The following is a 16,410-nucleotide window of genomic DNA, read 5'->3' as shown; positions in this document are numbered from 1 at the left end:
CAAAAATAAACATATGGATCAATGGAACACAGTAGAGCCCAGAAATAAACCCACATACCTACCATCAATCTGTGACAAAGAAGGCAAGTATATACAGTGGGAAAACAATCTCTTCAGCAAGTGTTGCTGGTAAAGTTGGAAAGCTGCATGTAAATTGATGACGTTAGAATACACCCTCACACCATACCCAAAAACAAACTCAAAACGGCTGAAAGACTTAAGACATGATGCCATAAAACTCCTAGAAGAGAACATAGGCAGAACATTCTCTGATGTAAATTTTACCAGTATTTTCTTGGGTCAGTCTCTCAAGGCAATAGAAATGAAAACAAACAATAGGACCTAATCAGATTATAAGCTTTTGCATAGCAAAGGAAACCTAAAGAGTGGAAGAACCAACGTGTTTGCAAATGAAGCAACCAACAAGGGCCTAATTTCCAAAATACATAAACAGCTCTACAATTCAGTAACAGAAAAACAAGCAACCCAATCCAAAAATGGGCAAAAGACCTAAATTAGACATTTCTCCAAAGAAGAAATACAGATGGCAGTAGCCGAATGAAAACTCAACCTACTAATTATTAGAGAAATATAAATGAAAACTATAATGAAATGCCGCCTCACACAAGTCAGGATGGCCAACAGTAAAAAGTCTACAAATAACAAATGCTAGAGAAGGAGTGGAGAAAAGGGAACCCTCCTACACTCTTGGTGGGAATGTAACTTAGTGCAACCACTGTGGAAAACACTATGGAGGTTCCTCAGGAAACTGAAAATATAATTATATTACCTAGCAATTCCACTCCTGGGTTTATATCCAGACAAAACTATAATTCAAAAAGATACTTGCACCCTTGTGTAACAGCAGCACTGTTCCCAACAGCCAAGACGTAGAAGCAACCTAAATGTCTTATCAATAGGTGAATGGATAAAGAAGGTATGGTACATAGACACAATGGGATATTCTCAGCCATTAATGAGGAATGAAATGATGCCATTTGCAGCCACATGGATGGACCCAGAGATTGTCATACAGAATGAAGTAAGAGACAACACCACATGCTGTCACTTGTATGTGGAATCTAAAACGTGACACGAATCTGTCTATGAAGCAGAATCACAGACATGGAGAACAGAGTGCTGGGTCCTTTAGGGTGGGGAGGGATGGAGTAGGAGGTTGGGGGTTAGTATATGTAAGTTTTTATATAGAGAATGAATAATCAACAAGCTCCTACTGTATAGCACAAATAACCATTTTCAGTGTCCCATGATACACCATGGAAAAGAATACGAACATAAAAAAGAATGTATACATGTATAACTGAGTCACTTTTCTGTACAGTAGTAATGAAGACATTGTTACTCAGCTATCTAAGTCAGCTTCAATAAGGTATTCATCTTAAGGTTGTCAGTTTATTAAAAATGCGGGATATGATTTCATCTTTATTTTTACATCATAATTTTTTCTCTATCAATATTTTTTGTTTTAGGTCACTTTTCATATTGAACCATATAAGAATCGAGATGATAAAAACATGTACCAAAATGTCAAGTACATTATAGACAAGTGAGTTTCTTCTCTCCTCTAATTGTTATATTTAAATGATATTTGAGAGATTTGAATGGCACAGTATGACATTAATATCAGTTTAATTTTGTAATGAATGTTGCAGTCATTTTGAGAAACATTTCTGAATGTCCTTATAATTCAGTTTCTCTATGAATAATTACAGGTTGCTGTTTTTACTCTTATGTGTATATTAGACTATGATGTTTGTCATCTAACATTTTAAATTGTTACAAAGTTGTTAGTAACATATTTGTAAAAATAATTTACACAATTATTCGGTAAATTTTATGAATGTAAAGTTGTCTTTTTTTTAAAAAAGTTCAGAATATGAAATGTGAATTGCTGTTAGATATGGTAGATTCACATCTATTATTTTCATTTATGTTTCAGTATGTTTACAAGGAAAGAATTTATTAATACAGTTTCATTTTGTTTAAGGGTTTACTGATAATAGTCTGTGACAGATGCCATACTCTTATAAAGAAACATGTCAGCAACAGTTGGGACATGTATCACTGAGAACACACACACACAGAAAAGCAGTATTTTCATATAGAAAAATGGATTTTTTATTGTGTTAGTCATCATTTTTAAACCTCAATATAAGTAATTACTTTCTTGTTTGTTAATGTCTTAATGTATCCAGTATCTCATTTCCCAATGTGTAAAATTAAAAATGCATTTTTAATGATTACACTTACATAGCTAATTCCACAAAGAAGATGAACAATACACTTAAACTGTACTGATTACCTTCATTTTCAGTACATAAATAATTGGCTGTGGTAAGTAAGTCATGAATTTTCATTTTATTTTCATATGTGTTTATATTCTAGATATGGAAATCATCCTGCCTTTTACAGGTACAAGACTAAGAACGGCAATACTCTTCCCATGTTTTATATCTATGATTCCTATATCACAGCATCTCAAAAATGGGCCAATCTGTTAACCAGCTCAGGGTCTCAGAGCATTCGCAACTCTCCTTATGATGCATTGTTTATTGCACTTCTAGTAGATAAAAAGCATAGATATGGAATTCTTCGAGGTGGTTTTGATGGAATTTACACATACTTTGCCACAAATGGCTTTACTTATGGCTCATCCTTTGAAAACTGGGCTAACATAAAATATTTTTGTGATCAGTTCAACTTAATGTTCATCCCAAGTGTGGGCCCAGGATACATAGATACCAGCATCCGACCATGGAACTCTCAGAACACTCGTAACCGAATCAACGGGAAATATTATGAGACTGCTCTGAGAGCTGCACTCCAAGCCCATCCCAGTATAATTTCCATCACCTCTTTTAATGAGTGGCATGAAGGAACTCAGATTGAAAGAGCTGTTCCCAAAAGAACCAGTAATATTGTGTACCTGGATTACCGGCCTCATAAACCAAGTCTTTATCTAGAGCTTACTCGCAAGTGGTCTGAAAAATACAGAAAGGAAAGAGCAATTTATGCATTAGATCACCAGGAACTTAGCGCACAACCTGTTTCTTAATGGATTGATTTAAGTTTAATAATTATAGAAATTACCTAATTTCAGTACATTCCTTTTGTTTTGAGTTATGGGAAGAAAACTGTCAAAATCAATATGTACTGTTACCATTATCTCTAATAAAAATAATTTGTACATTGTTAAGGATAGTAATATCATTGCCACCTTTCACGGTGTGACACTGAGAGAAAAGTTGTGCAAATAATACTCCTTATGGCATAAATTTGCTGAATCTGTGACTGGAATTGAAGTATTGCTTTTATAGCTGTTTTTATTTCACAATAGGCAATTGCTTGTGTTTCAAAGAGTAGTTAGCACACAGTTAATCTTACTAGTACTCTGTGCCCAAAGAAATAGAACTTTGTATATATTTGATATGTCTGTTGAAGAACAAAGATGTAAAAGATAATATACATGGTTCATTTTTTAATAATCTAATCAACTTTGTCCTATTAGCATTCAGACTCTGGAAAACATTCCAGTAATTCTTCAGAAGAAAATATGCCTTAAGCCTTACTGAGATAAGGCCTGCTTTCTGTAACACAATATATATCATCATATGCAAATTTCTGGTTTCCTAAACCTTGCTAGGTATTTTACATGTCTAATGTTTCTACTTTGTAATGATGAATTCCAGACTTCAGAAGGAAAATCTTATAAAGGCTTTTCATAAAAGTTAAGAATTGCTTCTCAGTTATTGAAAAAACATAGCTGATTTACAAGTATTATGGAAATACAATGCCTAAAATACTATTTTTAGGATATCTTGTCAGTCTTTAACTTGTTGTCTTATTATTCATGTTTTTAAATTTAATGTTAATTAGAGATGAATTGTTAAGAAAAGTTGATACTAACATTGAATTGCCACCTTTTAAGTTTTTAAGCTTATTAGTATTTACTAAAGCTAATAGAGAAAATTTACTTAGCATTTCAGATTTTAAGGATATGGAAATAAAATTTCATTCCTAAGTTTGACTTTTTATTAGATATAACATTTAAGAATGGAAATATTTTATTTAAAAGACTTTAAATTATTGTGGGATAATAATATCCCCATCTAAAAACATTATGCTTTTATGTTACCTAATAGGTTAAAGACTTGTGGTCTGCTGTCATATTGTGACAAATTGACCATCTGTAAAAAAATGAATCTCTTTAAAAGCTAGAGAATGAAAGACACTCTGTGATTTTAGTTAATATTTGTAACTCGAACTATAGAAAAAAAACTAATATATATGCTCTTTCATGAGTATTTTTTAGATATTTATTAAATGTTAGCAATACAGAATACACATAATCAGAAAAGAAGGACATTCATTCAGAAACAAGTAGTGGAATTTGTCATAAATGTCATTGTCTAATGAGTTATTTTTAAGCAGTGCTTTCAAAGCAAACTAGCATGTCTTTGAAAAGAGGCATGATTAATGTTAAACTGATTTATAACTTGAGAATTTGCCATATCTCAGAATATTCAGACCATGGGAAATTAGTACAATAGTAATTAGTAAATTCACTTTCTAAAGGAAATTGCAAGAATAACTCACTCTAATATTATAACTAACCGCCTTCATAGGAACACTCATGCTGATATAACCTGTGGATTTTTTTTTTGTTTTTATTACACTCAGTTTGCCACTATATGTTTTCTTAGGGATAAACTCTAAATATGTCATACCTAATAATTTTTATAACTTACTATATTTTATTAAAGTTTAGTTAGATATCTACCACACAGGAATTTTTGTCTTTGCTTATGTTATATGCTTGAACCCATAATAACAGACAGTTTTATGAAACAGTTCTGAGGTTAAGAGAAAGTATATAAAACAAAGTCAGCAAATCCTCAGCACAGACACCACCGTTTTCTCCTGCTCCCATTATAGATATAGATCATCTAGGATCGCGGACTCACCTCTGAGCTTTGTTGTGGTTCCCAGCACACTACCCCAACCAGCCACTATCAGTCAGATTTAAAATTAAGATAAAATAGATTCTGTGTTCATTGCAGAAAGTTAATTCTCAAGGGAAGAATGTTTGGAGTCAGCTCTAAAGATAGTTTACTAATTTATAATTCTTTGAATATGTTTATTTTCTTTTAGAAAAAAAGTTATTTGAAAGAATTATCTCTAATAATTTTGTTATCCTTAGGGAAGAATGCTTTCAAAATCTTCCTCAGGTATTCATTACTATTTAACTCACAACAAGTTTAGATTGTATAATCACAAAAATTATTTGCTTTTATTTAATTCAGTAAACTAAAGGAACTGTTAAAAGGGAGAAGTAGTGTAATATATATAATGCTTGGATCAAAATGAATTATTATTTTAAGGTTTAATCAGGCTAATTTTTTTGACTGTATAAAAACCAAATCTTTCTTTTACTGCTCCCTTTTTAAGGACTGATATTGTAAAAAACTGCTGTTATTAATGTTGATCTCAGTTCTATATTAATTTTTTGTTTTAAAAGTACAATTTAAAAATGAGTATTTTGTTGTGTAAAATAGTTAACTTTCATCTGATAAGAGCATGCACAGAATAAATTGTATCTAAGATATGACTATTTATTTATGAAATGTTTAATTTCTGATTAACAGTTAAAAAGTAGTATTCAGTCAGCACTCTATATAACATTTAAAAAGAAGACATCTTTTTACTGTACATACTTTTAAAATCTGTGAATTTGTGTTATACACAGAAAAATAAAAAACCATTTCCCAAATTTAAAAATTTCCTATTTTTTATTCTCTGGGCATAATCGTATTGCCCTGACATCCTTTAGGAAACTGATCTTTCCTGAACCAGCTCAGTTGGTAAAAAGTCTGCCTGTAATGCAGGAGACACAGGTTTCATCCCTGGATTGGGGAGATCCCCTGGAGGAGGAAACGGCAACCCATTCCAGTATTCTTGTCTGGAGAATTGCAGGGACAGAGGAGCCTAAGTGGCTCACACTTTCAGTTTCACTTTAAAACATCAAAGTAGCAAACCACTGCAGAACCCCCTCAGTCGCTGTGCTGTGCGGAGTCGCTCGGTCGCGCTGGACTCTGCGACCCTCTGGCCTGCAGCCCACCAGGCTCCTCTGTCCACGGGATTCTCCAGGCAGGACCGCTGGAGTGGGCTGCCGTGCCCTCCTCCACGGGAACTTCCCAACCCAGGCCTCCCGCATTGCAGGTGGATTCTTTACTGACTGAGCCATAACCAAACCTTTACTGAAACTGACCAGACTTAGGAAATGTAAACACCATGGCTGCTCATAAACTCTACAGTGCTTACATGTGGAAGCAGTCCTTAAAAGTTCCTACCTAAATTTTGAATTAAGGGTGGACACTCATGTCCCCTAGTGTAGAAGCAATATTTTTTTTTTTTACTACCAGCAAAATTTCAGTTATTTTTACAAATATTTACAATTTCAAAATGAAAAATTGAACCAAAAAGAATTTTTTGGCTCAGCTATTTCTTTTTTTAAAAAATGTACTTTAAATTGTATACTGATTGTTATATATCCACATAAAGGCTAAGTATTACTGTATGCTTAATATAAGATTACTGTCCTGGAGAATTCAGGTACCACTTTGGCTTACTTACAGAGACACATTCATCCTTAGTCAAATCAGAGAACTCAGACGTAGTGCTGTTATATTCCAACTCTCAGTGACGGCAAGAACAGTTTTCAATGTGACTAGATTCTGCTGTTGTTACAATTACTATTTATGCATCAAAAGACAGGATAATTTAAGACCTACTAAGCAAGTAGTCACATATCTAAAATTTGTTAAGCTCAAAACTTGTAGCACCTTTTATATTGTATGTTCTAAACTTCATTTAAGGTACCTATATACTGAATTTATATAACCATAAATGTAACCATAAAGTTAAAATGCCTTTTAGAGTCTATCCCATTGAAATAATTATTTCACTATACAAAAGAATGATGTACCATGGTAGCAATAATTCTATATACAGTTCATTTATAGTTTATGATTGTATCATCATGCTTTTGTGTTTTTGACTTTTTAAAAGAATAGGTTAAAAATCTGAACAACAGTCATAAACCACACAAAGTGGCAGTCTTCAGCTACTTCACAGCATTTAAAATAAATATGTTAATTAAGGATAAAAGTATTTTTGAGTCAGTTTTACAACAGCCATTTGAAAACACTATATATCACCATGTTAATTTGATTAAAGCATCTAAAGTGACCTTTATCCTGATCTTGAAAAATACAAAATTCAAAAGAGAAAATACTTTAAAGGAAATTCAGCTGTAATACATGCAATACATTTTAGAAATTTATGTTTGAACAGAGTCACCTAAGAGTAGCTGCCATACTTTTTCAGTATATGCACACTAAATTTATATTTATTGACCACCATTCTATATAATGTTTTTTAATCACCCATATTATCCATATGACAGACTATTAACCTATTACTATTATGATAGAGCAGTCTAATCTGACATCATGTAAAAAGTCAACTGCAAATCTGATTGCTGAATTCTTCCTTGAAAATTTGCTGCTGTTATATTTATTTAAAGTACATTCTTGAAAATTATGTTCTTGGTTTTTCAGATATCGTGTAAGAACAATATGTAGTGACAGTCATTCTATGAACAGTAGTTGAAGTCAAATTTTATTTTTCTTCATATGAGTATTACATGTTTGTAGCTTAAGGCTTAATTTAATTTGCAAATAAAATATTCCATTAACACAGTATTTTGTCATTTCATTTTTTTACTTGAGTCATCCTCTACTAAAATTTATTTAATGTTTCCTCTTATAAGAATATGTACACACTGACTCTGCAGCAAGGATTTGACATATTTTTTCTAAGAAATCATTACAAAATTAATATACAATCAATGATGAAATTTTAAAAGGAATAGATATATGATACTAGTGTATATGGTTGGTTACACACTTGGTAGTGAGAGCGCTTCTAAGCAGTGAATGCAAGATGTTATATGGCTCTTGTTGCCAGAAAAGAAGCACTCCCTCCGCTATGAAGACAGACTTTGCCTCGTCAACACATTTTAAAATACATTTCTCAAACAGGCATTATACCTAGGACCAAAACTGCAGAAACCTACTGGTAACTACCAGGTAATGTAAGTAAATGCATGAGATTTATACCCCGTAAGTACTAGCAACTGTGGACAATTGTAACCTAATCGGAGTAGATGCTAACAGCTCCTGCCTGTGTTGGCCCCTAAAATGTAGCTCTGCGTCCCTAAAATGAGAATGTATGTCTGCGTATGTGGGGATTTTTCTAATTATACCTGTTGGCAAATATTGCAAAATATTTTAAAAATATTTTCTGGTTGGACCAGTTCATTGGTCACTAATTTGTAGCTGTAGCTACAAATTAGCTCTGCGTCCCTAAAATAAGGATGTATGTCTGCGTATGTGGGGATTTTTCTAATTACACCTGTTGGCAAATATTGCAAGATATTTTTAAAATATTTTCTGGTTGGACCACTTCATTGGTCACTAATTTGTGACTTCTGATGTAAAGAAGGTAAAATTGTATCATGAAAAACCTCCTCAACATTTTGTAACACTCAAGGGAATTCCTTAAGATTAATTATTGTGATGATTATTACACAATAGATTCCAAGTATATAACAGCAAAACACAAGTCAGTGAAACTGAATCCTGGTGGCTCTGATTATGTGATAGCTTTCCCTAGGTCTTATCAAAAGTTAAAAGCATCAAAAAGTGAGTTAGGTACATATCTCTCAGCCAGTCATCTCTGTTATTCCTCCTAATTTGACTTCTGAATAGCTGATGTGAATTAGTATTCACTGAGAGAGACTTGGAAGGCTTTTATTCTGTTGCTATTTAGATATGGATCCATTGTGGATGCCTGGCAAGTAGGTAGGAAAAAAAAAAAACAAAACTATAGGTAATTGTGTTTAATTCTAGTCTCCACTTCTCAGGTGACTCAACAGTAAAGAATCTCCCTGCTAAGGGAGGAGACATGGGTTGGATCCTTGGGTCGGGAAGATCCCCCTGGAGGAGGGCATGGCAACCCACCCCAGTACTCTTGCCTGGAGGATCCCGTGGACAGAGGAGCCCGGCGGGCCACAGTCCACAGGTTGCAGAGAGTCAGACTCGACCGAGTGGCCACACCACCACCACTTGTGAAGCCTGTTTTCTGTCCTTTTGCTGCAGCCTGCCTCTGCCTACCTACCTGCCATTCAACCTTCCTGTCTTAGTCTCAGCTCATCTGCCTGCCTTATCTGCTTTGTTTCCAAAAGGATATTAGTGATCTGCTGGAATATTTAACATGTAGCAATATATTCCCAAAAAGAGAGCAAGAATAAAAATATTGAACCCAGCATTAAATAAAAACTAAATAATGTAAATACACTGCTATACTGGTGGTCACAAATTTAAGCTTTCAAGTGGCCAGTATGTAAAAGGACATGTAATCATCTACACATTGTGCAATGTCTATAGTTTAAGACAGAAATTAATTTCTCAAGAGGAAAGTACAGGTGCTTTGCTATTAGAGGAATTTCTCCTAAGGATTCTCATAAAGAGGATACTATTACTATATGACGTATTTATCAGCACCTTCCCTAAAATGCATGATGAACAAGTTTCATAAGACTTTTACAAATATCTTTATAGTATGTGATTACAGTATCATGCCATGCACCATTTACTGATAGCAGTTATGTCTCCATCCATCTGTATCCATCCCAAGGAGTGGATGGGCCTCAAGCAGTGCTTCATGTAATTTATTTTTGAGTATTCATTAATTAAATATTTCTTGACTTTCTGTCAGAGAGTATAGTGGTGCTAGCTTTCTTTCATGATAAGTTTTTAACTTATAAAGCATTATATTTTAAGTGATGCAGTTTACATTTTCTGATTCCTTATGTCTGATCAGCTATATCTATGACAGAACTTTTCTCATAATCAAAATGAGAGGAACTGAGTCAAATATACATTAGTTCCAGAAGGGAAAGTGAAATTTTATAGCTCAGAATTTTATATAGAAAAAGATTTCCATCTGCTGAATCAGTAGTATATTAACCATGGCTCATCATTCTTTAACAAAAAATAAACCAAAATGTTTACTAAAAACTGATCTGCCCAGTTTTCATATCTTTATAATGAAAGGATTGGTTTAGATGATGACTGAGATTGCTAATCATCACTAAAATTATTCTTATGTTAATGTTATGAACAGCATCAAGAAAAAAAAGTCTTCATTTCTATTATAATCAAGAAATAAAATCTGACATGGGGGGAAGAATTCTATAAAATTATACCAATCTTAAAATTAATTTTTGTCTTCCACCCTATATTTTATTACTCTTTTTCTTTCAATTACCATTGTGAATATTAAATATGTTAATACAAATAAATTGCCTTAAACAGTCCTGAAACATGGTAATGTTCAACAAATGTTGGCCATTACTGTCATTTTTATACTCAAAATAGGAACAACCCAAATGTCTTTCAGTGGGTCAAAGGAAAAGTGAACTCTGGTATATTCCTACAGTACTGCTTGGCAATAATAAATAACTGCACTGATACATACAACTAGATGGATGAATCCCAAATGCATTATGTTAAGTAGAAGAAGTCAGCTCCAAGGATTATATATTTTTATTATTCTATTTATATGATATTCTGGAAAAGACAAATCTACCAACAGATTAGATTAGTGGTCACCAAGGTTTAGGATTGGGAACTACTCTGTATCCTAACTGGACAGTGATTACCTGAGTCTGTACATCTGCCAAAATTCACAGCTATACATCTCCACCAATGTACACAAAAACAGATAAACTATCTGATATATTAAAATTTTTAAAAACCCAAAATGTGGTATTACTACACACTGACACAATGGCTAAAATTAAAATGACTGACACTGCTAAAGTTCTCATAATTTTCTGGTAGTATATAAAACATTTCACCTACTTTAAAAATCATTTGGCAATTTCTTATTAAGTTAATCACATCTTTACCATATAACCAACAATCCCACTTCCACTAGCAGTGGAATTTCTCAACTTACCTTCTCATTCTCTGGGTTTATCACACTGTCATCAATGCCACACCACCAGAAACCTGGGGTCAGTCTTGTGCCTTAAGTCCCATCAAACATTAAGTACTACTTCCTTTTTTTCTGTGCATATCTCATAAGTATTTATGCTATTCTCCATGTGTACTGTTTCTTATCATACCCAGGACATTATCATTTTTCACCTGGCCTATTATATCTTCTCAACTAGTGTATAAAGCTGCAGTATGGCCTAATTTAAATCAACCTCCAGAGTCAGAGTCTAGCCCATTCTCTTGCTTCAAATTATTTAGTGATTCCCAATTTCCTGTCCACACAATAAAGCACAAATTTTTCCCAAGGTATACAAGATGTCCCATTACTGTTCCATGCCTATATCAACAGTCTTTATCTTCTGGTTCTTTTTTTTCCCTCAGAATTTCTGCTACAATAATATTATCCTTCAGAGGGATAGCCAAACAAAACTTGTTATGTTATAACCACATGAAGAATGGGGGCTTTTTTTTTTTTTTTAAGTGATATCTTTCCTATTGTTCCTCATTTAGTTTACTCCTACTGGAAGTTCAACTCAGTTCAGTCCTTCAGTTGTGTCCGACTCTTCACAACCCCATGGACTGCAGCACACCAGGCTTCCCTTTCCTTCACCAACTCCCAGAGCTTGCTGAAACTCCTATCCATTGAGTCAGTGATGCCATCCAACCATCTCATCCTCTGTTGTCCCCTCCTCCTCCTGCCTTTAACCTTCCCCAGGTTCAGGGTCTTTTCCAAGGAGTCAGTTCTTTGCACCAGGTGGCCAAAGTATTGGAGTTTCGGTTTCAGCATCAGTCCTTCCAATGAATATTCAGGACTGATCTCCTTTAGGATGGACTGGTTGGATTTCCTTGTGGTAGAAGGGACTCTCAAGAGTCTTCTCAACACCACAGTTCAAAAGCATCAATTCTTCGGCGCTCAGCTTTCTTCACAGTCCAACTCTCACATCCATACATGACCACTGGAAAAACCATAGCTTTGACTAGACGGACCTTTGTTGGCAAAGTAACGTCTCTGCTTTTTAATATGTTGTCTAGGTTGGTCATAGCTTTTCTTCCAAGGAGCAAGTGTCTTAATTTCATTGATGAAGTCACCATCTGCAGTGATTTTGGAGCCCAAAATAGTAAAGTCTGTCACTATTTCCATTGTTTCCTCATCTATTTGCCATAAAGTGATGGGACTGGATGCCATGACCTTAGTTTTCTAAATGTTGAGTTTTAGCCAAATTTTTCACTCTCCTCTCTCACTTTCATAAGCAGGCTCTTCAGTAATTCTTCTATTTCTGCCATAAGGGTGGTGTCATCTGCATGTCAGAGGTTATTGATATTTCTCCCGGCAATCTTGACTCCAGCTTGTGCTTCATCCAGCCTGGTATTTTGCATGATGTACTCTGTATATAAGTTAAATGAGCAGTGTGATAATAAACAGCCTTGACATACTCCTTTCCCCAATTGTGAACCAGTCTGTTGTTCCATGACCAGTTCTAACTTGCTTCTAACCTGCATACAGATTTCTCAGGAGGCAGGTCAGGTGGTCTGGTATTCCCTTCTCTTGAAGAATTTTCCACAGTTTGTTCTGATCCACACAGTCAAAGGCTTGGCATAGTCAATAAAGCAGACGTAGATGTTTTTCTGGAACTTTCTTGCTTTCTTGAATATCCAATGGATGTTGGCAATTTGATCTCTGGTTCCTCTGCCTTTTCTAAATTCAGCTTGAATATCTAGAAGTTAATGGTTCACATATTGCTGAAGCCTGGCTTGGAGAATTTTGAGTATTACTTTGCTAGCATGTGAAATGAGTGCAATTGTGTGGTAGATTGAACATTGTTTGGCATTGCCTTTCTTTGGGATTGGAATGAAAACTGACCTTTTCCAGTCCTGTGGCCACTGCTGAGTTTTCCAAATTTGCTGGCATATTGAGCACAGCACTTTCACAGCATCATCTTTCAGGATTTGAAATAGCTCAACTGGAATTCCATCACCTCCACCAGCTTTGTTCGTAGTGATGCTTCCTAAGGCCCACTTGACCTGGCATTCCAGAATATCTGGCTCTAGGTGAGTGAGCACACCATCGTGGTTATCTGAGTCATGAAGAACTTTTTTGTACAGTTCTGTGTCTTCTTGCCACCTCTTCTTTAATATCTTCTGCTTCTGTTAGGTCCATACCATTTCTGTCCTTTATTCTGCCCATCTTTGCATGAAGTGTTCCCTTAGTATCTCTAATTTTCATGAAAAGATCTCTATTCTTTCAATTTATTCTATTGTTTTCCTCTATTTCTTTGCATTGATCACTGAGGAAGGCTTTCTTATCTCTCCTTGCTTTTCTTTGTAACTCTGCATTCAAATGGGTATATCTTTCCTTTTCTCCTTTGCCTTAGCTTCTCTTCTTTTCTCAGCTATTTGTAAGGCCTCCTCAGACAACTGTTTTGCCTTTTTGCATTTCTTTTTCTTATGGATTATCTTGATCACTGCCTCCTGTACAAGGTCACAAACTTCCATCCATAGTTCTTCTGGCACTCTATCGGATCTAATCCCTTGAATCTATTTGTCACTTCCACTGTATAATCCTAAGGGATTTGATTTACATCGTACCTTAATGGTCTAGTGGTTTTCCCTACTTCCTTCAATTTAAGTCAGAGTTTGGTGGTAAGGAGTTCTTGGTCTGAGCCACAGTCAGCTCCTGGTCTTATTTTTGCTGTGTAGAGCTTCTCCATCATTGGCTGCAAAGACTATAATCAATCTGATCTTGGTATTGACCATCTGGTGATGCCCATGTGTTGTCTTCTCTTGTTTTGTTGGAAGAGGGTGTTTGCTATTATCAGTGTGTTCTCTTGGCAAAACTCTATTAGCCTTTGCCGTACTTCATTTTGTACTCCAAGGCCAAATTTGCCTGTTACTCCAGGTATCTCTCAAATGGAGATATTGACTCTCTTGACTTCTCCTGGAAAGAGGATGAGAATGGAACAGAAAAACAAAGGAAGAAAGGAAATAAATATTCCTAACAAATACCTAATGTGTATCAATGACTGTGTTAAGTGCTGCCCATGTTATTCCAGCGACACTGAAAGATATGACACTACAAGATGAACTCCCCAGGTAGGTAGGTTGCCCAATATGCTACTGGAGAAGGATGAAGAAATAACTCCAGAAGGAATGAAGAGGCTGATTTAAAGTGGAAACAGTGCCCTGTTGTGGATGTGTCTGGTGGTGAAAGTAAACTCTGAGGACGTACAGAACAACATTGCAGAGGAACCTGGAATGTTATGTCCATGAATCAAGGCAAATTGGAAGTGGTGAAAAAGGAGATGGCAAGATTGACATTTTAGGAATCAGTGAACTGAAATGAACCAGAATGGGTGAATTTAATTCAGTTGACCATTATATCTACTACTGTGGGCAAGAATCCCTTAGAAGAAATGGAGTAGCCCTCATAGTCAACAAAGGAGTCCAAAATGCAGTACTTGGGTGCAGTCTCAAAAATGACAGACTGATCTCTGTTCATTTTCAAGGGAAACCATTCAGTATCACAGTAATCCTAGTGTATGCCCCAACCACTAACACTTAAGAAGCTAAAGTTGACGGGTTCAGCAAAGACCTATAAGACCTTCTAGAAGTAACACCCAAAAAAGAAGTCCTTTTCATTATAGGGGACTGGAATGCAAAAGTGGGAAGTCAAGAAATAGCTGGAGTAACAGGCAAGTTTGGCCTTAGGGTACAAAATGAGGCAGGACAAAAGCTAACATAGTTTTGCCAAGAGAAACTTGGTAATACCAAATACCCTCCTCTGACAGCACAAGAGACTACTCTATACATGGAAATCACAAGATGGCCAATACAGAAATCAGACTGAATATATTCTTTGCAGCTGAAGATGGAGAAGGTCTATACAGTCAGCAAAAACAAGACTGCGAGCTGACTGTGGCTCAGATCATAAACTCCTTATTGCCAAATTCAGACTTAAATTGAAGAAATTAGGAAAAAACCCCATTAGAACATTGAGGCATGACCTAATCAGATCCCTTACAATTATGCAGTAGAAGTGACAAGTAGATTCAAGGGGTTAGACCTGATAGAATGCCTGAAAACTATGGACAGAGGTTCATGACATTGTACAGGAGGCAGTGATCAAAACCATCCCTAAGATAAAGAAATGCAAAAAGGCGAAATGGTTGTCTGAGGGGGCCTTACAAATAGCTAAGAAAAGAGAAGCAAAAGGCAAGGGAGAAAAGGACAGATACACCCATCTGAATGCAGAGTTCCAAAGCATAGAAAGGAGACATAAAAAAGCCTTCCTCAGTGAACAATGCAAAGAAATAGAGGGAAATAATAGAATGGGAAAGACGAGATCTCCAAGAAAATTAGAGATACCAAGGGAACATTGCATGCAAAGATGGGCACAATAAAGAACAGAAAGAGTATGGACCTAACAGAAGCAGAAGATACTAAGAAAAGGTGGCAAGAGTACAAAAAAGATCTTCACGACCCAGATAATCACGATGGTGTGATCACTCAGATAGAGCCAGACAGCCTGCAATGCAGTCAAATGGACCTTTGGAAGCATCACTACAAAGCTAGTGGAGGTGATCGAATTCCAGATGAGCTATTTCAAATGCTACATGATGATGCTGTGAAACTGCTGCACTCAGTATGCCAACAAATTTGGAAAACTCAGCAGTAGCTACAGAACTGGAAAAGGTCAGTTTTCATTCCAATTGCAAATGAAGGGCAATGCCAAAGAATGTTAAGACTACTGCACAGTTGTGCTCATTTCACATGCTAGCAAAGTAATACTCAAATTTCTCCAAGTCAGGCTTCAACAGTAAATGAACCATGAATTTCTAGATATTCAAGCTGGATTTAGAAAAGACAGAGGAACCAGAGATCAAATTGCCAACATCCGTTGGATCATTGAAAGAGCAAGAGAATTCCAGAAAAAACGCTTCATTGACAGTGCTAAAGCCTTTGACTGTGTGGATCAGAACAAACTGTGGAAAACTCTTCAAGAGAAGGGGATACCAGACCATCTGACCTGCCTCCTGAGAAATCTGTATGCAGGTCACAAAGCAGCCATTAGAAAGGGACATGGATCAACAGACTGGTTCAAAATTGGGAAAGGAGTACATCAAGGCTGTGTATTGCCACCCTTATTTAACTTATATGCAGAGTACGCCTTGAGAAATTCCAGGCTGAATGAAGCACAAACTGGAAGCAAGATTACTGGGAGAAATATTAATAATCTCAGATATGCAGATACCACCACCCTTATGGC

At 35.6% G+C, this 16,410-nt stretch overlaps 1 protein-coding gene across 2 annotated transcripts in view; it reads left to right on the top strand.

The window, feature by feature from the left end:
* The window catches only part of MANEA (mannosidase endo-alpha), a 58,405-nt gene extending 50,624 nt beyond the window's left edge, over positions 1 to 7,781 (top strand). For both annotated transcript variants that reach the window (XM_070450103.1, XM_070450104.1), the window contains exons 4-5: positions 1,491 to 1,567; positions 2,407 to 7,781. In XM_070450103.1, the coding sequence (XP_070306204.1) occupies positions 1,491 to 1,567; positions 2,407 to 3,076 (747 nt within the window). In that variant the 3' untranslated portion in view covers positions 3,077 to 7,781. The remainder of the gene's footprint in view (positions 1 to 1,490; positions 1,568 to 2,406) is intronic.
* The last annotated feature ends 8,629 nt before the right edge of the window (positions 7,782 to 16,410 follow it).

Source organism: Odocoileus virginianus, chromosome 19, assembly GCF_023699985.2.
Source record: "Odocoileus virginianus isolate 20LAN1187 ecotype Illinois chromosome 19, Ovbor_1.2, whole genome shotgun sequence".
Lineage (NCBI taxonomy): Eukaryota > Metazoa > Chordata > Mammalia > Artiodactyla > Cervidae > Odocoileus > Odocoileus virginianus.
This window is presented reverse-complemented; position numbering and strand designations above follow the sequence as displayed.